This window comes from Diabrotica undecimpunctata, unplaced genomic scaffold (genome assembly GCF_040954645.1).
Source record: "Diabrotica undecimpunctata isolate CICGRU unplaced genomic scaffold, icDiaUnde3 ctg00000627.1, whole genome shotgun sequence".
In the NCBI taxonomy this organism is placed as follows: Eukaryota; Metazoa; Arthropoda; class Insecta; order Coleoptera; family Chrysomelidae; genus Diabrotica; species Diabrotica undecimpunctata.
The window spans coordinates 75,838-88,823 of NW_027311924.1; the positions used below are offsets into that span (position 1 = coordinate 75,838).

The 12,986-nt window shown below is 33.8% G+C and overlaps 2 protein-coding genes across 2 annotated transcripts; both read left to right on the plus strand.

The window, feature by feature from the left end:
- Positions 1-2,155: 2,155 nt before the first annotated feature.
- Positions 2,156-4,949, plus strand: LOC140431297 (uncharacterized). The gene is made up of 2 exons (XM_072519231.1): positions 2,156-2,764; positions 2,832-4,949. The coding sequence occupies exons 1-2, from the start codon at positions 2,156-2,158 to the stop codon at positions 4,947-4,949; spliced, it is 2,727 nt and encodes a 908-aa protein (XP_072375332.1).
- Positions 4,950-9,709: 4,760 nt separating this feature from the next.
- Positions 9,710-10,672, plus strand: LOC140431299 (uncharacterized). Its single transcript, XM_072519232.1, has one exon. The coding sequence runs from the start codon at positions 9,710-9,712 to the stop codon at positions 10,670-10,672; it is 963 nt and encodes a 320-aa protein (XP_072375333.1).
- The last annotated feature ends 2,314 nt before the right edge of the window (positions 10,673-12,986 follow it).

The following is a 12,986-nucleotide window of genomic DNA, read 5'->3' on the forward strand; positions in this document are numbered from 1 at the left end:
AAATAAATACTTTGAATATTGTAAACATCATACATTTTTAAGTTTTAAAATTAAAAATTTAAATTGACAATAAAGATTTTATTGTGAAAAAACAAAAAAAAGACAACAAAAAAAAAGTTTGCAAATCAATGACATCGAAATTTGTTTCGGCGTAGATGCAAAGTTACCCGTTCGCACTCCTTTCCCACTTCCCCCTAACTACATATTTCATTATGAAATTTTCATGATAGTTTTAAGCCGACGGCCACGGCACCACGCTGTGAGTTTATGCAGCCACCCTCTTAAACCGTAACCAAATCGCCCATTTGAACTGCGTTTCTATAAGCGTCTATATTCTTTGGTTTTACATATAAGTTTTAAGTTGTAATATGTATTTTTATAATAATAAAAACCAAATATACAGTCCACTTAAGTCGTACGGATTTATCACACCCAACTACGGCGATCCATACAAAATATGGTCTTCGAGACGAATTAATGGATTTTTACACACAATTTACGCCATTTTCCGGCAAAAACACATTGTAGAAGTTATAAAGGAAATATATTATCACACATTGGGAATTGAAGAAAGTCGATATTCACACATACACAATTATAGAAGTAAAAGCAAAATTCATGATTTAGGGCAAAGGTAACCAGAAACCAACATACATACATAAAAACACCACGTGAGTACACAGTATCCTTTTTTTAAACAAATCATTTCCATACCTATTATTGAAACAAATTTACATGATCAGTCTGTGTCAGTTTCTTGTTCCTTTATTATTAAGTTATTAAAACATCTCTGGGTCATATACTACTTGTAATAGATAATATAAAAAGGTAATAAATTTAATAACAACCATGGCAGAACTCACAAATTTAAAAAAAAAGAGGAGCACAATTAAAGCTCAAATGACACGATTTCAAACATTCTTAAATAATTATTCAGATGCTAGTGCATCACAGCTACCAAGTAGAATTGAAAAAGTAGCTACCAAGTAGAGAGTGGTGGAGAGATTTTGATATTGTACAAGAAAACATTGAAAAATTTGCATCTGGTGAGGGCATTGATATTGACTCAGATTTTGATTCACAGATAAATGAAAGATTAGATTTTCAGGATTTATATTTTGAATTAATTGGCATAGCAGAAGGGTTTTTGAATAAAACTGACTCTGTTTCAAACCAATCAGATACACAATCTGATACAATGAAAGCCTCATCAAAAAATGTAAAACTACCTCCTTTAGAGGTACCAGGTTAAATGTTGGTAAAAACGGTTCATTTCATAGTTGGTTAGAGTTTAGGGATGGGTTTACAAGTTTAATAATCAATAATTCAGAATTAACTGATGTAGACAAACTACACTATTTGAAAAAATCATTAGTTGATAGGGCAGTTGGGGCATTGGATGAGTTACCAACTACAAACACAAATTTTAATTTTGCATGGCATTTATTAGGTGAAACATATGAACGCAAAAAGTTAATAGCACGCAGTCACATTGATAAGTTAAATGAATATCCATATATAAATAATGAAACCTCATTCGAATTAAAAAAATTCTCTACTTTAATTAAAAAAGACATAAAGGCATTAAAGACATTGGGTCATTTAGTAGAACAATGGGATGTTATTTTAATTTGTATATTAGAAAAAAAATTGGATAAAAACACAAAAAGGGAATGGCAAAAAATAGGGCCACTTAATGAGTTTCTGACAATCACTGATTTTTTATCATTCTTAGATCAAAAAATACACAGCCTAGAGAACTCAAGATGATAAAGATAAACCCAAGTCATCCTCTGAGACAAAACGTAAGTATGAAAAGGCTCCTTTTTCAAAAACATTTTTAGCATCACACAGTGTCATCTTTGTGGACAGTCACATTATCTTTATGGGTGCAAATCATTTCACAAATTGTCTATCTCATTAAGACGAGCGGAAGTTGACAAAGTCAAGGGTTGTTGGAATTGTTTACGGGAAGGTCATACAGCTCAAAATTGTACAATGCGGGGTTGCAAAATTTGTGGTAGGAAACATAGTACACTTCTACATTTAGATTCACATTCATCAGGGCACATAGAACACAACTGGGAACGAAATACACAAGGCAAAGATAGAATACATCCACAGGGTCAAAATTCATCACATTCATCAGGGCACAATGAACACAATTGGGAACGAAATACACAAGGCAAAGATACAACACATCTACACGGTCAAAATTCACTTCAACTTCAAGGTTCACAATCACCAATACCACGGACACAATCAAACTCCGGGCATACATTCACAGGGACAATTTACACATTCTCAAACACTAGAGCCAAATAAGCAAGGGCAAGTTACACATATTCAGGCACATGAGGTACACTTACAGGGACAAAACACAAATTTTAAGGGGCAACATGATTTAGGTGATGGGGTACCTCACTCAGTGTATTTGGGACAGGTTAAGACTAAGGACTATAGCACTATAGAAGATAGGGTACAAGTTAGCAAATGCAATCATACCAATTCAATTCATACAAAAACAGAGATTCTGCTTTCAACAGCATTAGTTTACATGCAAGACAATTTTGGAAACTTTCATAAATGCAGAGCCTTGTTAGATTGTGGGTCTCAATCAAACTTTATTTGCAAATCATTGTTAGAAAAACTCAATATCCCAACGGAAAAGGTAGACATTCCAGTGGCAGGTATCAATCAAGGTATTACAAAAATTACACTGGCCATGAAAGGTATAATACAATCTAAAACATGTAGTTATAAAGTAAGTGCATTTATGTTAGTTATAGACAAGATATCTGACAATTTACCAGCTTTTAATCTTAATTTAGAAAAGACTGGGAAAAGACAAACCTATACTTCAGAAAACCAAATTGGGATGGGTGGTATCAGGGCCTGTGAGAACAATTGACAAAGGGGTACATTTTTCGGGTATGGTTTCATGTGACTTTTCTGCACTCAGCTTGAATGAACAATTTTGGAAAATTGAAGACTTGGATATACATAAAAAATCCTTATCAGTAGAGGATAAACATTGCCAGGAACTGTTCAACTCAACCACAACTAAGGATTTACATGGACGTTATATAGTGCAATTACCACTTAGAGAAGATATCACAAAACTGGGGGATTCTTACAGCACAGCAATGAAGAGATTTCAAAACTTGGAGAAGAAACTGAGCAACAATTCGAGTTTGCGAGAGCAGTATCACAAATTCATGGAAGAATATTTAGCATTAGGACACATGACAAAAATAGATGACTGGGAGTTACAGATACAAGGAGATACACCAAAATATTATATACCACATCATGGGATACTAAAGACATCATCTACTACTACCAAGCTTAGGGTAGTCTTCGATGGATCTGCTAAAACAGACAATAATTTGTCATTGAATGATGTATTAATGGTGGGACTAAGGCTTCAGGAAGATTTGTTACACATCTTGTTACGGTTTAGAAAACATAAAGTTGTCATTGCTTCTGATATTGAAAAGATGTATCGGCAAGTTCTTATTTCTTCAAAACAAAGTGATTTACAAAGAATCTTTTGGAGATTTTCATCGGACCAACCTATAAGCACATACAAATTAAACACAATAACATATGGTTTAGTACCATCAGCCTTTCTCACAATAAGATGTATACAACAAGCAGCATATGAACAAATGTCAAATTTACAAGAAGCTTGCCAAACTATTTTGAAGGATTTTTATGCAGATTATCTATTATCAGGAAGGGACACAATTGAAGAGGTTAGGAAGTTAAAACAGGACATCAGTTTCATTTTGAGCTCAGCAGGATTTCAGCTCAGAAAATGGGTCTCAAATAAACCAGAAGTATTTGAAGGGGACTTACAAAATAATCAACAAGTTGAGCATTATTTGTCTGAAGACATCACTAGTAAAACTTTGGGGTTGTACTGGAATACTCAATTGGACATCTTGCAGTACAATATTAATTTTAATATACAATCTCAGACAACCAAAAGGTCAGTATTATCAATGATTTCTCAAATATTTGACCCTCTGGGTCTTGTGGGACCAGTCATAATCACGGCTAAGATAATTATGCAATCATTATGGAAGCTCAAATTGGATTGGAATGAGTCATTACCTCAGGATCTTCACACCGCTTGGAACAAATTTAAGGAAACAATTTCAGATTTACACCAAACACAAATTCCAAGACATGTGTTATGCTTACAATCAAAGGACATTGAACTTCACTGCTTTAGTGATGCATCGGAAGTTGCATATGGGGTAGCAATTTATGTACGGTCAATAAGTCACGATGGGTTATATCATGTGCATCTACTATGTGCTAAATCAAGAGTAGCTCCGTTAAAGACAATCTCATTACCAAGGTTAGAGTTATGTGGGGCGTTACTCAGCGCACAATTTGCCAGGGAAGTTATACATACAATGGATATAAGATTTAATAAAGTGCATTTTTGGACAGATTCGACAATTACATTACATTGGATAAAGGGCGAGGCTTCAAAATGGAAAACATTTGTGTCACATCGCGTTTCAGAGATTCAAAATTTGACTAAAACATATGAGTGGCATCACATCCACTCCAAAGAAAATCCAGCCGACATCATATCCAGGGGGATGGAACCAAAATTACTTAACGATTCTTCACTTTGGTGGAATAGTCAAAAATGGCTAATGGAAGATAAGGAGAAATGGCCATATTTTAATATAAATGACTTAAGTACTTTGGAAGTGCCAGATAAAAGGCCAGTTAAATTTTCATTAATTGTTACAAAATTGCATACAATTTGGGATAGATTTTTAAGTCTTAACAAGTTACAAAAAACCACAGCTTATATTCTACGATTTATAAACAATTGTAGATTGCCAATAGGTGAACGTAAATGGGGTATACTTACTGTTGATGAAAGGGAGGGTGCACTAATAATTCTAATCAAAATGGCTTAATTGGAAACATTTGGTTCAGACATTTTGTCAATGAAAGGATTGGGCTCATTATGTAAGACAAGCAGTCTCATCTCATTAAACCCTTTTTTAGATTCAGAAGGTAATTTAAGAGTTGGTGGACGTTTATAAAATTCAGATTTACCATTTTCACAAAAACATCTGTTGTGTATTTGGTATTTCTTACTTAAATAAGGTAATAATTAATAATACAACGTGGTTTTATATCATTAACCTTTATTGCCCAATAACTGACTAACTTCATTCCCTTGTGTCCGTGAGCGGTGTTGCCTACCTGTGTTGCCAAGTATATAAACACCTCCTCTCTTGACCAAAATTCATATATACAGATTGAAATAAAGATGTACTTACAAATTCATCCTCTGAACAGGTTTACATACTCTACTTGAACGTCTTAACACTGGTTCAGCTTCAGTGTGAGCCTCAGGTACTGTTGGCTCTATTGTATCATTTAGAAGTTCTTGTACATCCGTAGGTGGTGAAACGGAATTGGGTTCAGGGACAGATACCTCCCTTGGAACTATACTATGTGTAACTTTATTAGGAATGAAACAAGTTGGGTTATATTCTATAGGTGTATCCTGCCCAATTACTCTCATTTGGTCAATATGACGTCTCCACGTCCTACCATCATCTAACTCAACTAAATAATGTAATAATCCTAACCTTGCCAAATTGCCATTTGGCATTAAAGTAATCTCCCACTGAGACTCTGGTATCTATAGCAACATTTCTAAGACTCTGGTCTGTGTAAGCATTTTTGTCATGAGTAAAAGGTTTAAGTAAATCTAATCTATTTCTAATCTGCCTTCCTAGCATACGTTCAGACGGGCTTTTGCCAGTTACTGTGTGAGGTGTTCTACGATACTGCATTAGTAACTTGCACAATTCAAGTTCTCTGTCTTTCTCTTCACTGTGCATGGCTCGCAGACAATTTTTTAGTGTTTGGACATATCTTTCCCCCTGGCCATTCGTGGCTGGGTGATAGGGTGCAGTAAATTTATGTGTGATACCATTATTCTTCATAAATTCTCTAAATTCATGAGAATCAAATTGTCTACCATTATCAGTAACAAATACTGTGGGTATTCCGAAAGTAGTGAAGATTTTTCTACAAATTTCGATTGTAGTTTTTGTAGTAGTGTCTTTCGTGAAATGTATTTCAGGCCACTTACTAAAAGAATCGACTAAAATGAAGTAATAGCCTCCGTTAAAAGGTCCAGCATAGTCAGCATGTACTCTTTCAAAGCAAAATTTAGGTGTTTCCCAGATGTGGGAATTGTCCTTAACAGGATTGTTTTTGTGCTTGTTGCAATGAAAACAATTTTTACATAAAGATTCAATATCCTTGTCTATGAAAGGCCACCAGCAGTAACTCCGGGCTAAAGACTTCATTCTCACCATACCAAAATGCGCAGTGTGTAATTCCTGCAGAATTTTATTTCTTAATTTCATAGGTATTAAAACTCGTTGTCCTCTCATTATGACTCCAGACTGTAGTGAAAACTCTGATTGATCTACGTTAAATCTGAATTGTTTTTCAACAACCTCACCAGTTTGTAAACCTAATAGTAACTTTTGTAAAGTAGCATCATTTTTGGTATGAAAAGATAAACTGTTAACATCTGTAGGTAAATTTTCAATCTGATTAAGTTCGAATATGTCTGGTTCATCATGAGTATAATTTTGTTCATTTTTAATAGGTAAACGTGAAAGAGCATCTGCATTAAAATGAGAATCTGTATTTTTGTATCGAATATCATACTTTAGACCTTGTAAGAAAATTGCATAATGCTGCATTCTTGTAGCACTTAAAACTGGTAGACTTTTATCTGGTGCAAAAATCTGAACTAAAGGTTTATGATCAGTGTATAAAATAAAATTTCTAGCATATAGGTAATTGAAGAACTTTTTCACACCAAAAATAATGCTGTACCTCTTTATCTATTTGAGAGTACTTTTGCTGTGTAAGGGTTAACATTTGAGAAGCAAATTGTATCGGTCTTTCTGTACCGTCTGGAAAAATATGGGACAGTACTGCACCAACACCATAAGGGGATGCATCAGTTGCAAGGACTAATGGCAAATTTGGGTCGTAGTGACACAAAACATTTTTAGAAGAAATAAGCCTTTTGGCTTTATCAAATGCCATTTGACAATCTCGGGACCATTCAAATTCAACATTATTTTTAAGTAGATTTGTTAAAGGTTTTAATATTGTAGAGGTATGTTGTAAAAAACGTCTGTAATAATTAACTAACCCACAAAAACTTCGGACTTGAGTTTTATTTTCTGGTATTGGAGCATTTACAATTGCATCTACTTTATCTGAGCTACTAGTAATACCAAATTTATTTATTTTGTATCCGCAGTATTCAATTTCGTCTTTTAAAAATTCACTTTTGTCTAAATTTATATGTAAATTATGTTCAGATAATTTTTGTAACACTTGTTCAAGTCTTTGTAAATGTATATCAGTATTTGGGGCAGTAATTCTTATATCATCTAGGAACACAGAAATACCATCGATTCCTTGTAACATTTGTTCCATTAAATGTTGCCATTTGGCAGGAGCACTTGCAATACCGAACATTAAACGGTTTGGGCGGTACAGACCTTTGTGAGTATTAAGTGTAAGTAAATGTTTCATTTCACTTTTTATAGGTAAATGCAAATAAGCTTTTGTAATGTCTATTTTTGAATACTTATCGCCCCCTGCTAACTGAGATAGAAGATCATCAGGGGTAGGTAAAGGATATTCGTCCACTTCAATACAGGGATTTAAAGTAATTTTAAAATCTCCACAAATGCGTATGTCCCCATTGTGTTTGACAACTGGGACAATTGGGGTTGCCCAATCTGAAAACTCTACTTTTTGTAAAACACCCTGATCAACTAACGACTCTAACTCAGCTTCCAATTTAGGACGTAATGCAAAAGCAACTGGGCGAGCCTTATGAAACCTTGCTATACTACCAGGTTTTAAATGAATTTCAGCTTCTAAACCTATAATTTCACCAATTGACTTTTCAAACAAATGTTTGTATTTATCTAATAAACTTGGGACTTTAGAGTTCTCATGTGATATTGTATTTACCTCATGTAGTTTAATTCCAAGGGCACGTATCCATTCTCTTCCAACTAGTGATTGACCCTCACCATCCACCACGTACAACTTTAACATTTGCCTTATTCCCTGGTGCTCAACCTCCACTGGAGTTAACCCTAAAACATTTAAATGATTTTTACAGTATGTAGTTAATTTTACATCAGATTTCTGTAATTGTAGTGTAGAAAAATATGTGTCAAATACATTTTTGTTTACAATGGTAACAGCAGTACCTGAATCAATTTCATATTTTAAAATATTGTTGTTTACTCTTAAGTTTATAAAAAATTTGTCTTTTGAATTTACAGTACTAATCTTAAAAATTTCTTGAACTGAGCAAACTGAAGTTACTTGGTTAGACCTAACATTTTTTGATTTTAAACAAACTTTTTGAATGTGTCCAACTTTTTTACAAAAATTACAAGTTAAATGTTTTTTTGAACAAGAATTTGCTAAATGTGAAGGATCTCCACATCTATAACATACATTACTATTTGTGTTTGAAGAATTTGCAGCAGAGTTATTCTGAAATTGCATCCTATTATTATTTGCACTCCTTGCTTTTGTATTTAATATATTGACACTAGAATTATTATAATTTTGATTATGAAAGAATTGGTTACTGTCCTTTTCTGATGCCTCCATGCTTGTGGCAATCTCAACGGCTCTATCTAGGTCCAGTCCTTTTGATTCTAGAAGTCTAGCTTGTATTCTTTTCGATCGTAGGCCAAAAACAAATTGGTTTCTTATAGCACTTTTAAGATATGTAGAGAAATTGCAGTTAATTGACAACTTTTGTAGTGAATGAAGGTATTCTTGTATTGTTTCTCCTTCGGCTTGCCTTTTTGATTGGAATCTGAAGATTTCTGCAATTTCCAGGGGTGCAGGGTTGTAAAAATTGTCCATTAAATTGACAATGTCGTCGTATGACTTGTCTTCCGGGACTTCTGGGGCTAACTTGTCGCATAGGGTGTCGTAGGCCTCAGAACCCATGTAGTGTAGTAGATAAGGTAATCTTATTTCGTCTGGAATTTTAAATACCTTGTAAGCACCTTCCAGCCTCTTTACCCACCTGGACCATTTGGTGGCAGACTGGTTGAAAGATTCAACGGAAAATTGAAATGTAGATACTTGTGTAGACATAATTGGGGATGTAGTATAATAATAATGTAAATAACTGTACTTGAAGTTGAAGTAGCAATGGTAGTAGTCGTAATAATCTCTGTAGTAGTTGTTATTACCATCATATGTATCCCATCCTCGTCGCCAATTGTTGTGTATTTGGTATTTCTTACTTAAATAAGGTAATAATTAATAATACAACGTGGTTTTATATCATTAACCTTTATTGCCCAATACCTGACTAACTTCATTCCCTTGTGTCCGTGAGCGGTGTTGCCTACCTGTGTTGCCAAGTATATAACAACATCCAATTATCTTACCAAAAAATCATGTGCTCACACGGCTTATCGTTACTTCATATCATCTTAAACATTTACATATGGGACAACAAACTTTATTATCTATTTTACGGCTAAAATTTTGGGTTCTTTCAGGGCGTAATACAATCAGACATATTCTGCACAAGTGCATAACATGTTTTAGGGCAAGGCCAGTTACGATAAATAATCTAATGGGTCAATTACCTAGATCACGAGTAGTAGCATCCAGACCTTTCCTTAATTGCGGTATTGATTATGGTGGTCCATTTCAGTTAAAAACAAGCAACCTAAGAAACTGTAAAATTGTTAAGAGTTACATTTGTATATTCACTTGCTTTACTACTAGGGCAACTCATATTGAATTGGTTTATGAGTTAACTACAGAGTCATTCTTAAACTGTTTCAAACGTTTTGTTGCTAGAAGGGGTCTCTGTCAAAACTTGTATTCTGACAATGCTACAAATTTTGTGGGAGCAAACAATCGTTTGAAGGAACTGTACTCATTTATAAGTGATACAAATATCAAGTCAAAGTTTCTCCAGCATTTTGCTAATCACCAAATCAATTGGAAATTCATACCTCCCCACTCTCCTCATTTTGGCGGGGTATGGGAGTCAACTATTAAGTCTGTAAAATATCATTTAAAAAGGGTATTGGGGGAAAACAAATACACATATGATGAGATGTATACTCTCCTGACACAGGTTGAATCATGTTTAAACTCACGACCCCTCTTACCATTGTCCAATGATCCACTTGACCTTGGTGTACTTACGCCAGGACAATTTTTAATTGGAGATTCCTTAATGGCTGTACCACAAGAGGATCTCACAGATGTCCATACAAACAAACTCAAGCGATATCATCACCTCACGCAAGTTATTCAACATTTTTGGGCTAGATGGTCGCGAGAATATTTGTCATCTCTTCAGCAACGTACAAAATGGAAAGCAGCAAGTCCTAATATCCAAAGGGGCACGATGGTTATTCTCAAAGATGACAAACTTCCTCCAATGAAATGGGAACTAGGAAGAGTAGTCGATGTGTATCCGGGCAGCGATGGGATAGTGCGCGTTGTGTGTGTTCGTACTGCTCATGGTACATTCAAAAGAGCATGCGCGAAACTATGTGTTTTACCGATTAGTGATAATTAGCTCGTCCGGTTATATAGTTGTTGACACTATTTCGGTCTGTTGAAAGGCATGTGTTACTTCAGCCTTTCAAGGGGGGCGGCATGAACAGTGTAGTTAAGCCGACTCTGTACGCGGCATCTACGCGCCGACTCGTGGTAAGGTGTCATGTCAACGAAGAAGAGACAGAGACAAGATGGCGAACAAGAACTGAGAGCTTTTACGTTTTTTAGTTTTACATATAAGTTTTAAGTTGTAATATGTATTTTTAAAATAATAAAAACCAAATATACAGTCCACTTAAGTCGTACGGATTTATCACACCCAAATACGGCGATCCATACAAAACACGTATCATTTCTTTATCATACAATCAAATTTATCATTGCAGTTAAGTATTTCTTTAGGGATTATTTTTTTGGGTTCTGAAATAATTTACATTTAAAATTTCCTTGATTCACTCGCAAAGAACATAAGGTGATTTTTTCAAACTTAAATTCCGATTCGTTCCATGTCTTACCATCAGGTTTTTTGTTTTCTTTTTTCTTTAACTTTTTATTTTGGTGGAATATAAAAAGGTTCCACAGATATTGAACAGCCTTCTGTATTCTGTGCATGTTAATTTCATGGCGCAAGCCTGTCATGTCTAACTTGAAAGCAGCTTCCAATACCTAACCTAATGTTTGATGTTTTTGTTTTGGTGCAGTCAATCTATGCTGCTACATTTATTAAAGTATATAATAACTAAATCTAATACTTAACTTTTAGATTCCGTCACTTGAGAATAGTCACGAGAATATTTACTTGAGAATATTCCCTTGAGAATATTCACTTGGGAGTCACTAATATATATATATATATATATATATATATATATATATATATATATATATATATATATATATATATTATTGTGATATTTAAAGTCTTGGTGCGCCAAGCAATAATTAGCTAATTAATTTTTTTTTTTTTTGATTAATTAAAATTATTCAAATGATATGATTATTACTCTATCACAATTTTTAATTCTTTTATCTCAGGGTTAAATTCGTGCTTCAATATCTATGCTATTACATGTGAAAGGTAAGGTCCAGAGAATACCGGAATAATAAAAAAAAACACATATGATCTAACACTATATATTGAAATAAAAAATAATGAAATAATTCACACTCAAAAGTTTTCAATAAACAAATCTCATATAAGGATTCTCAAAATTTTGTTCTCCGTACGTGAACAATCAAAATTAATGGTACAAACAATATTAATTGAAATCTCAAAATCCCAAACTATTCTAACTCTCCTAATCAAAATATTTATATCCTTTCTAAATTACGTGTACAAGTTGTGTTATCAATAAAAAAAAACTGCAGAAACAAAAATATCTCTCTCTGATGATGAGTGGTCCAAATCCTTGTTCCTTGGAGACTGTATTATCTCCTCTCAACCGCTCCCTATGTAATCAGCAATCTTACACAGATTGTTGCAAGTATATCGTCCTTAATGATCTCCTTCAAAAGCACAAATCATTCAAATTATGATAGCCTTTCTCCTCTCGATAAACTGAATCTCTCGTTGGCCCGAGTGAAAAATGACTCTTGGAATATAAGTAGAGAAATATTACTTACAATATTTTGCTGCTTCAGCTTCTGTCAGATACACTAAATCCACAAAAACTCACTAACATTCAATACTACTGCTTGCTACATTTCAGGAACCGCCAGAGAACAATCCCTGTTCCTCTTACAGACTTGGAAACCAACTGATCCTCTCTTCTCTCTCCTCAATCTCGCTAAACTTTTTCCTACATACTTATCCCACCTTTTTCAATCTCCGCCAATCAAAACTCGTCACAATTCCCCCTTTTTTTCATTTCGATAACAAACAAATTTTTACCTATAATTATAAATTTCCTAAAACTTATTTACAAATAATATTTTTCTATAATTCTTAAAAACTAACAAAAACCTCTTTCTATAATCCCTTCTATTGTCTTTAATCACTGCATTAATGTATTTCAATTGTCTTTTGGATTTCACTTAAAATTATGCGGGTCATTCAAGTATAACAAAGAAATAATTTATGCAAAGCTTACATTTTGTTTAGTACAGGAAATCCAAGGATTTAATAACTTTCCTTCTCCGAAATGTTTGTTGGATATTATCCTACTTATCTGAATTATTTTAATGTTTTTGAACTTTGAAATATTTTTAAACAAACCAATATTTTTCTCGATTTTACATATCATAACAAATCCCCGCCATTTGATCTGCCGAAAACTCTTTGTTAAATTTTAAAAATGACAAAAGTTTTCTAGGATCAAATTATTTCACTATGT

Excerpts from the sequence above, each read along its gene's own strand:
- LOC140431297 (XM_072519231.1), top strand. The coding sequence starts at position 2,156 with ATGAACACAATTGGGAACGAAATACACAAGGCAAAGATACAACACATC. Across the intron at positions 2,765-2,831 it reads CTAAAACATGTAGTTATAAA|AAAAGACTGGGAAAAGACAA; the intron begins GTAAGTGCATTT and ends ATCTTAATTTAG.
- LOC140431299 (XM_072519232.1), top strand. The coding sequence starts at position 9,710 with ATGGGTCAATTACCTAGATCACGAGTAGTAGCATCCAGACCTTTCCTT.